The 18,367-nt window shown below is 48.5% G+C and overlaps 1 protein-coding gene across 1 annotated transcript; it reads right to left on the reverse strand.

Moving 5' to 3' along the window:
- Positions 1-303: 303 nt before the first annotated feature.
- On the reverse strand, positions 304-3,016 carry FZD8 (frizzled class receptor 8). The gene has a single exon (XM_068987437.1). It carries the CDS (start codon positions 2,377-2,379, stop codon positions 304-306), a length of 2,076 nt encoding a protein of 691 aa, XP_068843538.1. The 5' UTR covers positions 2,380-3,016.
- Between the last annotated feature and the right edge of the window lie 15,351 nt (positions 3,017-18,367).

The following is an 18,367-nucleotide window of genomic DNA, read 5'->3' on the forward strand; positions in this document are numbered from 1 at the left end:
GCCGCGGGGCTCACCCTCCTCTGCCCTGCCAACAGAAATGAACGCCTGGCGGGAGAAACTCCTCGCCCGTCGGTAGAGGAAAGGGGGGTGGGGTCTGGGAGCCTTCAATGCCAGGTACTTTGTTCTGAGTGAGTCCCAGCTAATGGATACCATTAAGAGTTCATTATGATGCTAATAGCAATCAACACGGTGAAGGGGTGGAAACCTCTGCTTTCGAGTGTCCTCCTCCCAGCCCCCCACCCCCCGCAGCACTCTGTCCCCTCGCCCCCTCCCTACATCTCGCAGGCGCACCCTCCCCTCCGCTCAGACCTGGGACAATGGCATCTGCTTTGGATAAGACACCGAGCTGGCCGTGCCAGATCGCCACGTCAGGCCGGTGCTGACGTCGCTGTAGAGGGAGCCCGCCCCGCCGGCTCCCGGTCCCCCGCCCCCGCCGGCCCCCGGACCCCCGCCCCCCGGGCCGCCGCCCGCCGCACCGGCGCCCGCCGCGCCCGCGCCCTTGCTGGCCCAGCAGCAGCGGGTGCACAGCGCGCGCCACGACTCGAGCGTCTTGCCGGACCAGACCCACACGCCCGAGGTGATGCCCACTACCAGGCACATGAAGTACTTGAGCATGAAGACCGCGTAGTCGGGCCGGCGCGCCTGGTCGGGCTGTAGATCCCGCAGGCACGGGCAGTTGTGCGTGGCCTCCCAGCGCGGGCGGTTGTGCTGCTCGTAGAAGAGGCAGGCGACCACAACGGCGGCGGGCACGGTGTAGAGCACGGTGAAGAGGCCCAGGCGGATCATGAGCTTCTCCAGCTTGTGCGTCTTGGTGGGGCCACCCTGCTGCTTGATGACCGAGCGGATGCGGAAGAGCGACACGAAGCCGGCCAGCAGGAACATGGTGCCGATGAAGAGGTAGATGACCAGCGGCGCCAGCACGAAGCCGCGCAAGTTGTCCAGGCTCTGATTGCCTACGTAGCAGATGCCTGCCACCGGGTCGCCGTCCACCGAGCTGAGCGCCAGCACGGCGATAGACTTGACGCTGGGCACGAGCCACGCGGCCAGGTGGAAGTACTGCGAGTAGCCGGCGATGGCCTCATTGCCCCATTTCATGCCCGCCGCCAGGAACCACGTGAGCGACAGGATCACCCACCAGATGGAGCTGGCCATGCCGAAGAAGTAGACGAGCAGGAAGACCACGGTGCACAGCGCCGGGCCAGTGGTCTCGTAGCGCACGTGCTGCTCCACGGCGCCCAGCTCCTCATACTCGCCGCGCCCACCCGGGCCCCCAGCGCCGGCTCCCGCCGCACCCGCGCCTGCCGCCGCGCCCCCCGCGCCCCCGGCCCCTCCAGCAGTGCCAGCGCCGCCGCTGCACGCCACCTTCTCGTGGCCCGCCACCAGGCGCACCAGGTAGCCGACAGACACGAAAAGGTAGCAGGCCGAGAGGAATATGATGGGCCGCTCCGGGTACTTGAAGCGCTCCATGTCGATGAGGAAGGTGGAGACGGTGGCGAAGGTGGACACGAAGCATAGTACAGACCACAGGCCTATCCAGAAGACGGTGAAGGCGCGCTCGTCCTGGCTGAAGAACGGGTTGTGGCAAGGCAACGCGCAGTTGGCGATCTGGCCCGTCTTGACGCGGTTGTAGAGAGGGTGCCGCTCGCTGGACACGCTCACCATGGGCGCGCGGCACTGGCATCCCGGCTCGCAGGGCGCCGCGCCGCCGCCAGGGGGCCGCGCCTTCGCGCCGCCGCCACCGCCGCCACCACCGCCGCCGCGCGCAGGGGGCGCAGCCGCGTCCCCGCCGCCGCCCCTGCCGCGGGACGGGGGCCGGGCCCCGGGTGGGCGGCCGTGGCCGCTGCCGGAGGGCGGCTGCTCACCGGGGGGCGGCGGCGGGGGGCGGCGCGGCGGGCTGGGCGCGGCCGTGGTGAGGTCGGTGCGGTTGTAGTCCATGCACAGCGTGTCGGGGTTGCCCTGCTCGGGCAGCCGGTCGCAGCGCATGCGGTCGGGCCAGGCGAAGCCGTACTGGCGCATGAGGGGCGCGCAGCCGGCCTTGGCGCGCTCGCACACCGAGCGGCAGGGAGGCAGGGGCTTCTTGTAGTCCTCTAGGCAGATGGGCGTGTACATGCTGCACAGGAAGAACTTGAGGTCGGGCGAGCACTGGATCTCCACCAGCGGCCAGAACTGGTGCACCTCCAGGCCCGCCTCGTCCTGCGTGTCGTGGTTGAACTGGTTGGGCATATAGGTGTAGTTGTAGCCGATGCCCTTGCACAGCGGCACGGTGATCTCCTGGCACGCCAGTTCCTTGGCTGAGGCGGCCGCCGCACCGCTCGAGCGCTGCAGCAGCGCCAGGGCGGCCAGCAAAGAGGCCACTTCTAACAGGTAACCCCACTCCATGCTGCGCGCCTCGGCCCCGCGCCTTCGCCCTCCGGGCGGCGCGCGGAGGGGCGCCAGGGGCTCCTGCGAGAGCGCCGGGCTCTCTCCTGCCTCTCTCGGGAGTGGTTCTGCCAATAGCCTAGTCCCTTATCGGGATGCTTCCTCTTGGCGCTGCGGGAGACGAGGGTGGCCGCCGATGGGCACCGTGGTCCCAGCGTCTGCCCCGCTCACTCCCGCCGGGCTCAGCCCTCGCGGGACAGAGTGGCCAGCCCCCAGCTCATCTCTCCCTCCCTCGGTCTCTTTCTCCGCGCGCGCCGGTGACTCTGCCGGGCACTGAGGGCGGAGGCGCGGCAAGTTTCTTCTCGGGCCGCGGTGCGCAGTCAAGATGGCTGGGCCAGGCCGCTCTGAGCCGGGTCAGCCCCTGCAGCCCCCTTTCGGCGTCCCGGGGCTCATGCTCGCCCCCAGGGCCGCGCGGCTGCTGCCGGGGTTAGAGGCCCGCCTCCACCGAGGCCACGGCCCTCAGTCCCCGGCGTCCGTCCGTCGGTCAGCAGCCGGGATGACGGGCCCCGCCTCCGGTGGAAGTCGCGCTCCTGCCGGCACTGGGGCAAGGTGTCGGTGGTCCCCTTCTCGCTGAACTCACGGAGGCAAATCCAGGCCGGAAGGCGGAGCAGACACCTGAGCGGCGCGCCCGCGCCCCGCCACCGCCGCCGCCGCCGCCGCCGCCGCCGCCGCCGCCGCCGCCGCCGCCACCGCCGCCACCTCCTCGGCGGGAGCAGTGTCCCTCGCCAACTTCCCGCTCCGGCCCCGCTACGCCCAGGCCGGCTCATGAATATTTATACGGCGCGGACTCGGTCTCCGCCCGCGGCCGGCGCGCCAATCCCGGGCTCGGGGCGGAGTCTGCGCGCTCCCCAGGCCCCGCCTTCCTGGGGCGGACCCGGCTGCCCCTCGGCAGTGCGAGCTGTCTGCGGCTGGAGTTTGGATAACCTTGGGGTTGACCGCAGAGACGGGTTTTGCCACGATCGTCCCCGAGGCGCCCTGTGGGGCTGAGGTCGGGGTTCCTTCACCCCGAGTCTGCGCTTGGAAACTGGGGGATTCTTTATACAGCGCGCTTTCAGAGGCCAGTTTCGAACTAGTCAAGCCCCTGCTTCCTACGCTCCCCGAATGTGGGCAACCTGCTGGCGAGGGGACTCCGCGCCCCTCAGCCAGCCGACGCGTGCGCGGGGGCTTTGCGGGGGAATGGGGAAGCGGTGCCCTTCTTGGGATTGTCAGAACGATGGTCTTGGAAGCTTGGCGATGTGGGAGGAGTGCAATGACTGCAGTTTATTTCTAGATGATGGGGCTGGACAGGGGGCAGCCGGGGAAGAGGTACCCGGGAGCCCAAGGGCGCGGGCGCGAGAGGCGTGTGCGGGCGGGCGGGAAGAAAGGGGTCTCCTCTTGCCTCAGCTGAGGGACGTGAGGCAGCGTCAGTTTCTTTACCTGGAGAGTGGGGTTCAGATCTCAAAGGGGGTTCTGCTAATTAGGCTAGATAAGATATATAAAGCATCCGGACATATTTAAAGCGCTCCCTTAAGAGATAATTCCCTTTCTTCTTTAAAGAAGAAAAATAGAAAGGGAGAAAGAAAAACTTATAGGACAGACTGGAAACTCTGTGGCTGGATTCCCCCTCTTAGCCTCGCGCTTTTGGAACGTATGTGCGTCTCTCCAAAGTTGACATGTTTTTGCCAGAGCCTCCTCCTCCCGGTGGGAGGCGGCGCCGGGCCCTGGCGCGAACGCGCGGACACGTCTCCGCGGTGTTCCCGGGGCCGAGCGGCTGGGGACGCGGCCAAGGAGCGAGGCCCCCGCCAGCTCGTAGCTACCTTAGACGGGGAGGGGCCCGAGGGGCGGGAGGCCTGGCAGGTTCATTTACGCTTGTTAGGACGTCCCAGGGGGTTGTCTTTCTCCGAGAATGGAGTGTTTATTTTTTAATTGATGTGCTGTTTCATTTAGCGCTTGTATGGAACTCACGCTGGGGCTGTAATTACTGTAATCTCGGGAACAAGCATTTCAGTTAGCCAGGAGGGTGGCAGCAGACGTCTGTCTCTCTCTCTCCTCCTTTTCCTCTCGCGTCTCCCTTCTCCCTCTCCGGCTAGAAAACTAAAGTTATTGAGGATACGGGGACGATAGGATACGGATACGAAGGAGAGATAGAGCTAAAAGCTCGTTTGAGGCCAGGCCTTTTTTATTGGGTTGCGAGTGAGGGGAGGAGGATGCGGTGGTGGTGGTAGTAGGTAATTATCTGTTTACAAACAACTCTTGTCGTGAAACAAAAATAACTAGCAGCATCTGTGTATGGCAGGACCCTATGCCTCTCCTGTTCTCTCTAGCTTAGTTTAGCAACCGCATTCTAATTAGAAAGATAGAATCTCCCAACCCCCCCACCCCCTCACCCCAGCCCCACCCCTAATTTTTGGCAAGTTCGGTATTTTCACCAAGAATTCTAGGCAGAGCCACTAGGCTGTAGTCAAAACCCCATTGTCTTTTTTCTTTTAAACTGGTCTGTTTAGAATCTCTTTATTATACCAAAACAAAACACTTCCTTCGCATTTTTTGTTTTAGAAAAGCTAAACTGCATAGGAATCAGAAATTCTGAGGCTTCAGAAAGATTGGCTGATTCAGCAGAAAATGATCTCGAGTTTTCAAAAATGCAAAGACTCAACTGTTACTTGGTCTTTTAAAAATGAATTTCGTTCCTTTCTCCTGATGGGAATTCCCTTTGTGGCATGTGGAACACAGAATGTCACCTCTCTCCTGCTGGAATCCTGTTCAGTGATAGCCATGCTCCAGAACATTCAGCTGCAGAGAAACAGCAGGTGACACCTGGAGATAGGATGCTAAGCACAGTAGTATGGCAACCCCCACCCCGCACCCCCCCCCCCCCGCTCCGTCCCCCCCACCGCCCCGCCCCCGCGAGTTTAAGGAGCAGCCTGGGCCCTGCCTGTCCCTGACCACAGATAGGAGGCGCTTGCTTCCAAAAGCAACACAGAGTTTCTTATGATTTTCTTCAGCAGGAAATGTCAAATAGTGGAGTTTAGAATTACACTATATAAATTTACTTGAATTGGGTAAAAACAAACTGACATTTGAAAGTTGAAGCTGCAAATAGTTGATTTTGGCTTTTAATTGGCATAAAAAATTTTTTTTTCCTTTTGAGACAAGATGAAAGCTCTGATGATGTGGAATGTGGAAATTTGGGGAAAATATATTAAGCTTGCTGGAGAAAAGCAGACAAAAAGTTCAGAGCTTTCAAAAATCATTTATCAGCTATTGAGTGTGAGATTAAACCCATTTACATAAAATCATTAAATGCTTACTTTTAATTGAGAGAATAGAAGAATAGCATTTAAATTTTACTATTAAATTAAATGGCTAGTTGGCAATCTTTAAGAGCACAAGAGGCTTAGAAAGCCAATTAGTGTATAAAAGGCAATGACGGGTCAGCAAAAAGAAACTAGGATCATTTATCAACATCCTGGCTAAATAATGATTTTTCTTTTGTATGTAAAGCAGCTGCTTTTTAAGGGAGGGGAAATAGCTTTAGTAGTGACATAAATAATGTAGGGAACTTTCTAGAGGGATTTCTGAACAGATGTCTGGTTACTGAATAGCCCAGGAGCATAATGATATAAACAAGTTGAAGGCATGAATCTAACAGAGAGGAGGGGATGTTAAAAAAACACTGGATACCTAGTTAGATGAATGACTAACAATATATTATAAGTAGTGAACTTAAGAAACTTTGATGAATTATGTTTCAGTGAATTTTAATTTAAAAGCCCAACCTAAAATTCTTGATCAGTAAGACCATCCAAGTCTATATTATTAGAGAATATGAAACTCTATCAAACAATATTGATGTTTCTTGATGTTTTAGAATCTGTCTTTCAAAGGCTTATGCCTTGAGACATGCAACCATAGATGGAAGGAAAGGTAGAGATTAATTGGTCTTGCTTCAAGCTCTGTTAGAATTAAAATGGGTGAGATTACTTTTCTATCCTTCCATATTTATAATTAACTCTATTAAAGGGCTTCCATTTTCTCCACCACCAAGAGAAGGACTCTGCCAGGAGGAAGTACTCCTTGCCGTGTCTGCTGTAATGAGGCCAAGTTATAAACAGATGCAGATAACTGAGGCAAACAAGTGCCACTGGCCAGGTGTCACATTTCCACTTTACATGCAGCTGCCATTTTGGAAAATGGTACGTGCACTGTCATTTAATTGGATAATTATTGTGACATATGTTTTAAAAATCAGTCATTGATTTTCCCGCTTCCTTTATACTGATGTATTGGCCAGTTGCTGACTCTTATGACGCAGAATGCCTTGTGCATGAGTTTGTGAACTTTCAGATGAATAAAGATCTTCTAAATAAAACTGGCAGAGCCAAGAAGGAAACGGCTAGTCTCACATATCAATCCATCCATAAGCAAGGAGTTCCACCATTGGTTCACGTTGGGACAGCAGTGAGAGACAAGCAGGTCTGCTCTGGTCTCTTGGCCTCCCCTTGGATTGCATGGGGCTTCCCACTGCTGAATCATGAACTTTCACAGGACAGCAGGCCAAGGCAGGAAGAGTGGCAGGATCTCCCACTATTAGAGAAAATCCTTCGCCTTAGGTTACACTGGTCTGAACCTGTCACACCAGTCTTAGCCAGGAGGAAGGCTCAGCAGGTGAGAGTCTGGCGGGCAGCCCATGGTGGTCGGGCTCTCATGGCCTGAAGCTGCCAAGGGGAGGAGGGCTGTTGAGCAGACACACAGCAGTCAACCACATGTTACTACGGGAAATTAACTTTCAAGTGATATCGTTTACCAACATGCCTGCTCTTCCAGAGTATTTTGTTCAGGGCTATAAATTAAGTATGATCTAGATCCAAGAAAACCTTGATATTTACTTTTTTATTTTTTCCTTTTGAAGTACTCTGTACAGTGTTGTAAATTAAATGTCAAACAGTTTACTACTTATTTTATTTATAATGTGTATAAACTGTGTAGTGTAACTCCTCAGTTGCTTTTTGTTAAGCTCCTCCCTTGCCGTTTGGCCACTTCCTTAAAAACATGGAGACGATTCTGGAATTTTAGGTCTTTTAGTTTTTTGTCTTATATCATGTAACTTTTTGATATTGACAAACTTAAATAATGTAGGAGAAATGATGTTATGCCCCACCTCTGAAGGGCTTATGGATGTGAAAGAACTTTTCTATCAAAAAATTTTTGGTGCAAGTGTTTACTTCTGATAACACTGGTCCATTTAAATGGTGGTCTGAAACAATAAAATTTACATTAATAATATGAAAATTACAAGGACCCTGAGGGCCTGGAGGTGATGTTGGTAACAAAGACATTTCTATTTTCTCTTTAGCCCAATCCACTTTGGATCAGGCAGCCCTAGGGAATCACAGCTCAGTTATTCCCTACTTGTGCCAGCAGGTAACCTATGACCTCTCTGATATTTACTTCCTCATGCATAAAGTATGGAATGACAAATACAAGAGTCCTTACAAGCCTTGAGGGTATGAGCTAAAAGCTAAAAACTTGGTGCAGCACCCCTGGTGGCTCAGATGCAATGCAGGAGACTCAGGTTCGATCCCTGGGTCAGGAAGATCCCCTAGAGAAAGGAATGACTACCCACTCCTGTATTCTTGCCTGGAGAATTCCAAGGACAGAGTAGCCTGGTGGGCTACAGTCTGTGGGATCCCAAAGAGTAGGACACGACTGAGTGACTAACACTTGGCGCAGTGCAGTATCTGGACTTTGATGCATGAATTGAGCTTCGCAAGAGTTTACTCTGAATGTGCAGAGTGATATGAAATGTATCTATTGATTACAGGAATAACCACAGAAAGAAATTATCCTTATCTTTCACTAAAATTTCACCTGACCTAGTCGAGTCCACACATCAACTTAACCATCACAGATGTCCTTTTTTACTGGGAACACACAGTGGTCAGCCACAGATCCACAACCACAATGCCATTTGATGAAAGTATTTATAAAATACACAGAAATAATCTTAGGGAACAGCGAAATAGGCTGGAGAGAGCTGGAAAGGCCTTCATAGGGTTTTTAGAGAGTAGTCAGCAGTTTGCTAATTTGAGGGAGGCAGGAAATTTGAAGCAGGTGGCAATGCATTTACAGATTGCAAAGATGAAATAACCTTTGCCTTGGTTACATTTGTTGGTGAAACAGCAAGAGCCATGTTGAACAAAAACATTTTGACATGTATTCAATCAGTTGACAAAATTTGCACCTTTGGTGAGATTGCATCAGGACCTAGACTTCAGTGTGTTACTATGTTTTCAGCTTCTAGTAATGGGAAGCTTGGCATAGTGGCTGGGAGGACACATTGCCTCACATCCCCCAGATCTGGGGGTGGGGGTGGGGGTGGCTGTGGAGCTAGTTGATGCTGTGTCTTCCCTGATGCCATCAAGATCCAGATCTTTCCACCTTCTTGGTCTGTCTGCCTCCGTGGTAGTGAGTTCCCCCTCCTGGTTCCAAGGTGGTGACAAATTAAAGCTTACACCCTCACACACCGACTGAGAGGCAGAAAGAGGAACATTCCTCAGCCTGTGTCTCTTTGCAAGAGGCAGAAAAAGGAACATTCCTCAGCCTGTATCTCTTTGCAAGAGCCAGAAGGTTCTCCTGGATGGGAATCTTCTTATTCCTTGTGGGTTAGAACTGGGTGACAGGCCATGTCACTATGCCCTGGCCTGGCCAAGGAGGGACCACTTGAGCCAAACTGGGGCTTTGCCAGCAAGGGAGAGGGTCGGGGAATAGGCTTGGGTGGTGACCAGGGGTGTCTGCTGAAACCCAAGGCCTGTTGCAGCTCACATAAGGGGCCAGTATCTCTTGAAGACCAAGGCTTGCTGCCCAAGGTCAGATGTTGATAGTCTGGTCCTCTGTAGAAGATGCTTATGGTCTGGGTGTGTCAATCATCAGCAAAGCTCAAGGCCTTTCTCCTCCTCTTTCCCCCAAAGCTGCATGCAGGTGGGATCTGTTAATAAGGTTCCAGTTCTTTATTCCACGAGCCATGTATTTTGCTTCAGCGTATGGTTTGTTCTGCCTTCAGAAATCCAGTTGCCTTGAGGGCTCATCGGCCAGGCTGGGGAACCACTTTGTCTGGCAGGACAAGCTGGGTGGTTTGCAGTGTTTGCTCACGGCCTGGTCTCACCACAACTCCCTGCAGGGTAATTACTTGAAGGAACACCTTACTAAACAGCTGGGAAGCATGGCTATTAAGGATCTGCCAGAAATGAAAATTTATTTCTCACCTGTGCGGTTTTCAGAGCCTCATGGGGCTGATGCATGAGCAATTTCCAGTAACCTGTGGAAAGCCCTGGATCCAGGGGGCCAGGTGGTGTTTTGGCCTGTGGTGTGTAGACTCCTAGACACTTGGGCTCCAAACAAACCAGCCTCTAGAGAAGTACATCTGCGGGAAAGTGCCAGTTTCCACATTCTTTATCTTTTCTGCAGCATTCTGTGGATTTTAAAACTTTATTGTTACTTCTTGATTTTTATTTATTTATTCTTTTTGGCCACGGCATGCAGCATTTGGGATCTTCGTGCCCCGACCAGGGATCAAATCCATGTCCCATGCAATGGAAGCCTGGATTCTTAACCACTGGACCACCAGGGGAGGTCCAGCGTCTTGCGTCTTTACTCACTTTCGGTACATCGTTCTCGTGACATCACTCCCAGTTCTCAGGAAGACCCCTGTGACAATGATGGAGCACGGCTCCGGTAATGACCTTGGGAGTTACCTTTCTGTTGGTGATGCTGGTTGATAAGGCTTCTTACTCACCAAATCCTGCCGACAAGCCTTTGGGTGGGATGTGATTCCTGACCTCTTGGGTCAGGCTTTTCCATGGGAAGAAGTGGCCCAGATTCACCGAGGCGACTTTTTACATCACACTTGAGCCCTTACCCCTGACCACGAGCCTCTGCCTTGGTGACTGTCACTCTTGGGAGAGAATCTTTTCTTCATATATGTTGACTTTGTTCTGTTCTGCTCCTTTGGGAGCTGAAAAGGAAGGACTTCTGTTGTTTCCTGTTGTCTATTACCCTTTTGATTATTAAAATCATTATGTTTCCAATGGGATCCATGTAGTCTCTGAATTCCTATTTCAAAAAATGTCTGTCTCCATTGCGGCACTTCGTTTTGTGATGTCTTGTCCCCCAGTCTTAAATAGAATGAAAAGATTCATTTTATGCTTTATCTGTCAAAAAACGGAAAGGATTCATTTTCTATTAGGATTCTACTGGAGTTCGGTTGCCTTGTGGTAATAAAAGACTGAGGTTTCTGCTCGAAGGTAATTCATTGAGATTATACATCCTAATGTTTTTGATTAAACTAAAAAAATGTAGGTATAACTAAATAAAGTAAATCCCAACCTATAATTCATAACTGCAGAATGATAAATGTGAGCCTTCTTCCTAGGTTCCCCAGGTGAGCTGTAAAAGCTGTACTTCGAAAACGAAGTTTGGATTCTATGTTAATAGTTACTACAGGGAATAGTCCCTTCGCTTAAGAATAGAAGTGACCAGAATAAGGATGGAAAGTAGTTTGATCTGTGTTACATCGGTGATGTATCAGAGGGTAGTGAGAGGAGGCTTGATGGACAAGGTCAGAGTAGAATAGTAACGTTGACTACTATTTTTAGCCAGCCTTTGATGTGTGGAGCTCTGGGCTTGACCTTTTTCATCATCTAGGATGTTTTAGCAACTAGCAGCAGTTAACCCTATTCAAACTGGCTTATACACAATAGAAATGTGTTATCTCACCTAGTGAGGAGTACAGAAGTGTTGGTACAGACTGTCAAAAATATCCTCAAGCGTTCAGGTTCTTTCTGTTTCTCTGTCCTGCCTCCCTTAGGGTGTTGGCAGTAGTGACCTCAGGGTCGGAAGATGGCTTCATGTGCAGAGACAACATACCAATGAAATACAACAAACAAGCAATGATGGGGCTATTTCGTTCCTTTTCTCTTTCCTAGAAGGACACACTCCCAGAGGTCTCCTGGAAGACTTCATTGGTTGTATTGGGTTAAATCTTCATTCTTAAAACTTTGATAAAAGAAATGGGAACACCACACTTGGCTTAAAGAAATCAGGATACCCTGTCTCCTGGAGCTCAGGAGGTACCTGGCCAGGTAGAAGAGGGTAAATACCTGAGTACAATTCAAGGTCTATAAGAAAGAAAGAAGGGCAGTGGGGATGAATGCTGGTACAGCAACCAACACTCTGCTATATGACTGTATCCATCGGTGTCTTTCTCATGTCTAAACCTCATGGAAAATCTGGCAAGATAGATATTAATACTAAAAGTCATGTTTTACAGATGGAGCTCATTTTCGTGTCATGTATTTGATCATAGAATTTTGAAACAGTGGAATTCTTTCTTCCAAGTGAATCATTCAACCAAACTACTACATGTAAACAAATAAAGATACATCTAAGTTCAAATAATGAAATGGACAGGAAAATCAATGTAAAAACTCCAGTAAAGCGTTTGAACAAGAACATTGGAAAAGATCAGTTATGGATGATACTGGTGACATCACACACAGGCCTAAGTTCAGAAAAAGACCAGTGCTGATGTACGGCTTTCCTAACAGGTGTATGTATGCACAGAAAGAGAAAAGGGGCTTCCTTCTGTGCACTTCAGGTAAAAGCTGATTGCATAGTGCGATTGCTGTGTTGAGGGTTTTCAACGCATTACAATCATATCATAATTTGGTGAACTGTCTTTTCTGATATTTCCTTCTGTGTGAAGCACCTCCAGCTGGGCACAGCGCCCCTGGCTGCTCCCCACCTACTCGCTCCCTCCTATTTGTTGGCTGTGATCGTAGAGGCCGTGGGCGTGCACTGCCCAGCCAGCCATCTCTCCTCCACTCCTCTGCCCCTCCGGCCAGCTCTGCTCTGTTCCTGCGGAGAGAGACCTGCTTCTCCCAGGGATGGCCAGTGACCGGGGTGAGTCCACTCCGTGCGGGGATTCAGTAGTAGGACACAGCTCATAAATAAAAGCAGCATTTTCTAATATCAGCTTTATTGGTTAGAAAGATGTATTTTATCCTCTGTGGACTACCTCATACCTTCGTTTTCAAATGTTTGGCATCTAGGGAACTACAGTTTCTGTTTATCTCCCTATCCCCCATCCCTGTCATAATACTTGGACTTGCTTTCTTTTTTAAAAAGGCATTTTATTTTTTAAGGTTTAGCAATCTTATTTATTTCTTAGATGGAAGTATAGGTGATTTACACTGATGGGTTAGTTTCTGGTGTACAGCAAAATGATTCAGTTATGCACGTATATATTCTTTTCTATTATAGGTTATTACAAGTTATTGAATATAGTTCCCTGTGCCATACAGTAGGGCCTGGTTTTTACCTATTTTATATTTAATAACTTGTATCTGCTAATCCCAAACCTCTAGTTTATCTCTCCTCATTTTCCTCTTTACTTTTTTTTTACTTTGCATGCTTTTGTAAAGCAAAAACATTATATTATGCAATATTTGAAGCATATAGAAAATGTGGGAAAATGTAACAAATATACAAGTCATAGTTAATGGGATAATATTTTGATATGATTGTTTAAGATCTCTTTTTAAAATAAATAAAACTTTACAGGGACACAATGCTTATTTTGAACTTATTAAAGGAGGCATTTTATAATTAACTATAAATTAATAATTATGACATATAAATGAAACAGATCAATAAAGTTACTTTTAAAAATTGTCACATTCAGTGTCAAACTCTTCTCAATTAGTTTTTGACTCATTCACCAAAGTTTGTGCTTTTTCAGGCCCTATTACCCTCCATGCTATCAATAGCAGCATTTCTCAAAAGAATCAAAAACCATTAGACTGTTAAGCTGGCTTTGCGATTATGTAGAACAAGCTTTTTTTTTCTACAAAGAGTCTATTTTTGGGAATGTTGTTAAACCTGTTTTATTCATCACCTTCTCCCTTCCCACAACGGTTTGGAACTTAGGAGTTTAAGCACTGTTCCACCATTGTTTTCTCCGGAGATGCTGATATGGATTCTACAAGTGTTGGTGCTGGCTCTTGTGATGTTCCTGTGTGTAGTCATTGGCATCCATGTCACAGGTGCTACATGGCCAACAGGGACTTAAAAACACCATCAGTAGGAATATGCATTCTGATTTCCCAAATGTTAAAATGTGAACATATGTGCACCTGAAAGAAAAGTGGAAGTGTTAGTTGCTCACTCGTTTCCAACTCTTTGTTACTCCATGGATTGTAGCCCGCTATGCTCCTCTGTCCATGGGATTCTCTAGGCAAGAATACTGGAGTGGGTTGCCATTTCCTTCTCCAGGAAATATTCTCAACCTGCGGACTGAACCCAGGGCTCCTGCATTGCTGGTGATTTCTTCACCGTCTGAGACACCAGGGAAGCTGACTAAAGTGATTGCTTGGACTCGATTCCCTCATCTAATGTGTTATTGTTCTCTTCCCTCACAGCTCAGTTGGTAAAGATGCTGCCTGCAGTGTAGGAGACCCCAGTTTGATTCCTGGGTTGGAAAGATCCCCCGGAGAAGTGATCGGCTACCCACTCCAGTATTGTTGGGGTTCCTTTGTGGCTCAGCTGGTAAAGAATCCACCTGCAATGCGGGAGACCTGGTTCGATCCCTGAGTTGGGAAGATCCCCTGGAGAAGGGAAAGGCTACCCAGTCCAGGAATCTGGCCTGGAGAATTCCATGGACTGTATAGTCCGTGGGGTTGCAAAGTGTCGGACACGACTGAGCGACTTTCACTTTCACTATTACAGCTCCAACTTGTTTTTTTAAAATATTTACTTATTTATTATTTATTCGACTGTGTTGGGCCTTCATTGCAGTGTGCAGGATCTTTCATTGTGGTGCATGGGCTTCTCTAGTTGTGGCACTCAGGCTCAGTAGTTGCAGCTCACGGGCTTAGTTGCTTTATGGCCAGTGGGATCTTAGTTCCGCGACCAAGTATCAGATCAATGTCCCCTGCATTGCGACCCCTGCAAGGCAGATTCTTAACCACTGGACCATCAAGTCTCCCAACTTGTTTTAACCATCCAAGTTGGTCATCATCATTACTCTTGTTATGATTTTTATGAATATGCAGATTTACTCACATCTTGAACAGTGTCCTTCCTTACCTTCACTCTTTAGATCTGCTTCTCCAAAACATGCTGCTACTTCAGTTTCCTTCTTCCTGAGATACATCTTTTAATTTGAAAATGTCTTATTATGCCTTCACTCTTAAATGATAGCTCCTATGGATATGGAATTTTGGGGAGGAGAGTGATATGTGATTTCTGGTATGAGGTGTGTAGTGTAAAGGCTTCCCAGCTAGTCCAGTGGTAAAGAATCCACCTGCTAATGCAGGAGACTCAGGAGATGCAGGTTTGATCCCTGGGTAGGGAAGATCCTCTGGAGAAGGGAGTGGCAACTCACTCTAGTATTCTTGCCTAGAGAATCCCATGGACAGAGGAGACTGGTGGACTACAGTCCATAGGGTTGCAAAGGATTGGACACAACTGAGCATGCAACCAGTGGGCTCTATGGTGTGTAAATTGGGTTTTAATCCCACCCATACCCTCAGCTTATACAATAAGCTCACTATTGCTGTCTCTGGTGCAGGTCAGAGGGCAGGGCTTTCTCAGCGCCTTTCACTGAGAAGGAACCCTTTCCATGGCTCTGGCCTGATTGCACATGTCAGTCTTACTGGACCTGTGGAGTCAAGCTACTTTCTTTTCTTCTTGGCCTGATTACTACCCCGCCCCCTGCTCCCCCACCAGCTTTCAGCCCCTCTTTATTGCTGGCTGTTGGGAATTTCTCCTTCTATCTTCTGAGCTCAGGTTTGTGTGAAATTTTTATCTTGCATTTCTAGATGTTTTGTAGCAGTAATGTTTTGCATTGACCCAGTCTACCTTTCCATGGACCTTCTGAGAAAACTACGTTTTTCTTTATGCAATGTATTTTCAAAATATTTAAAACAGTTAAGATTATATTTTAAAAAGGGGGCAATCTGAGTATTCAGTCCAGCTTCTGGCTGCATGGAACCTTGGCTTTCTATAAAATATGGTCTTCAAATGACTGCTGTGTGTGTTTTTTTTTTTTTCCTGCTACACCATGTGGCATGTGGGATCTTAGTTCCCTGACCAGGGATTGAACTCATGCCTCTTGCATTGGAAAGGCTGAGTCTTAACCACTGGAACATGAGGGAAGTCTGCTCTATTGTAGGACTTGGAAATCCACAGTTAAGTGATTGTCTGGGCCTGAGATCCTGGACCTGGAGTGGAGAAAATAGACTTCAGGCAGGATGTCTCCCCTCAAAGTTTGCCAGCCTATGGCAGACACACACCTGAGGTGTCAGAAATTTGCTCCCTATCCAGGGTTGTCACTCCTAGAGTAGCCAATGTGCTTCTCCAAGCTATGACTTGTAGAGTCAGAGAGGCTAGATTAGAAAAAGTAGTCTAAAAGGGCAGAGCAGTTAACCACTATGCAGAAAGAATATCTGTTTGCATGTTTTTGGCTAATGGAGTTTCTTTTTCTTTCATGTAAAAGAAAATGACCTCCTTATTTTTTTTTAATCTCTCTTTTTGAAAACTTTATTTATCTATTTCTGACTGTGCTGGGTCTTCCTGGCTGCACAGGCCTTTCTCTAGTTGCAGCATGTGGGGGCTACCGTCTAGTTGTGGTGCATGGGCTCCTCATTGCAGCGGCTTGTTTTGTTGTTGAGCACGGGCTCTAGGGCACATGGGCTTCTGCACTCGTGGCACATGGCCTCAGTAGTCGCAACTCCCAGGCCCTAGAGCACACAGGCTCAGTAGTTGTGGCACCTAGGCTTAGTTGCCCGGCAGCAGGTGGGATCTTCCTAGATCAGGGGTCAAACCCCTGTCTCTTGCATTGGAAGGCAGATTCTTTACCACTGAGCCACCCGGGAAGCCCCTTATTTTTCTATGATGTGATATCAGGGAAGTGGAAACTGCTCTAGCCCAACTGGGGAGTATGAAATGGTGTAGCCAAGGAGATGGGTTCCATCTTTCAATCAGTTAGCTCTTGGTGTGTAACAGACCACTGCGAAACTTAGTACTACAGAAATAACACACATGCTCCACATGAGCTCCTGTTCTCCAGGAGGCTAACCAGGCTTTTCCTGACAGTGATGTCAGCCTTCCAAAGAGCAGCAGAGGAGAAAAAAAAAACCAAGAAACTCACTGCACAGGCCCGAGTCAAGCCCTTACTTTTGTTTTGTTGGTTATGTCCTGTGGGCAAAAGCAAATCATATGATTGGTGGACATGAAAGTCACATTGCAAAAAGTGTATGTGTAGGATTGGAGATGACCTTCTGGCCATTGTTGTAAACTGCCATTCTATTAAGTACATATACGCTCTTTTTGGTGTCAATGCCTATATGTTAGACATCTATGAGGATGTTTATCTCACTCTCTCTTCACTGGGAACTATTGAAATGCACATTTGACTAGGAGTAATAGCAAAAACATCTGTGATACTGAATACATAATGCAGTTGAAGAGTGAATGATAGATTCATGTATACAATCCTAAAAGACATATTAACATTTTAATTGATGTGACCATTTTCAACATCTTTATTAAATTTGTTATAATATTGCTTCTGTTTTATATTTGGTTTTTTAGCCACAAAGGATATAGGATCTTAGCTCCCCAACCAGGGATCAAACCTGCACCCCTTTCATTGGAAGGCAAAGTCTCAACTATTGGACTGCCGGGGAAGTCCCTAAAAAGACATATTTTTAAATGAAAAAAGCCAGTTGATGAACCATATAGACTTCGTACTACCCAACATACGCAAAACCTGAATTCCTGCAGGTGTATCACATCTCATCATGTATGCACATGACAAATATCAGGAAATCTACACTCTAGATGGAGAACAGTAGTTATCACTGTGGATGGGATGAGCTTGTGTGGTGGGCAACAGGAATTTTATTTCATTTTGAGGGGTATCACATTTATTTTTTGCCTTTATTTTTTATTTAATGTTGAGTAATATTTAAATCTGAACTTCAAGGAATAACTTAGTCTGATTCTCATGAACTGGGCTTCAGTCTCATTATTTGAGCAGCCACAGACATGGAGGAGCCCCTGTGCCTGGAGACTTTCTTCTCGTCTGCTCCTTCAGTCAGTCAGTCACACGTGCTGCTTGGTGGGTATGTTTCAAGGTTAATAAACCAGATCCAGGGGCTTCCCCGGTGGCTTAGTAGTAAAGAATCCACCTGCCAATGCAGGAGACACAGGTTCAATTCCTGGGTCAGGAAGATTCCCCTGGAGAAGGAAATGGCAACACACTTCAGTATTCTTGCCTGGAAAATCCCATGGATGCGGGAGCCTGACAGGCTACACTCCATGGGGGTCACAAAAGAGTCGGACCTGACTGTCTAAATGACAACAACAAACCAGATCCAAGTCAGGGCAAGCTTCTGGAACTTACTCTCTTCAAAATACACTATTCATCCTAGTCATTATGGTGCCCAAAGTGACAGCAAGCATAGTTCCTGTTTGCATAGTTTTGGGGTCCTGGCTGCAAATGCCAGCCAAAATGTTATGGTATCATTTTTTCCTAAACAATTTCAACATCGTCTAAAGTTAGTTGGTCACTACCCTTTTACAAAACATTCTTGTCTGGTGAATTATAATTTTGAGGCTGACACAAGTAGAAATTTAATTGTTCCCATTTCCTGTTCATTCCAGTCAAAATGTTTAGTTTCTAGAATTTCTGATATTTCCACAATGTACTGTAAAAAAGTTAGTCCACCATATACAAGGACTATTTTATTATTCTCTGTCTACACCACCCCTTTGGGGTTCTTGGGAAAGGAGTAATGCCAGACAAAATACCACAGTCATTTCTTTGGCATGGCCATCTGACTTACATAACACAGGGCAAGGACTGCTTCATCTTACTGACCAGTTAGAATGGAAACTAAGGAGCTCA

The sequence above is a fragment of the Capricornis sumatraensis genome, chromosome 15 (assembly GCF_032405125.1).
Source record: "Capricornis sumatraensis isolate serow.1 chromosome 15, serow.2, whole genome shotgun sequence".
In the NCBI taxonomy this organism is placed as follows: Eukaryota; Metazoa; Chordata; class Mammalia; order Artiodactyla; family Bovidae; genus Capricornis; species Capricornis sumatraensis.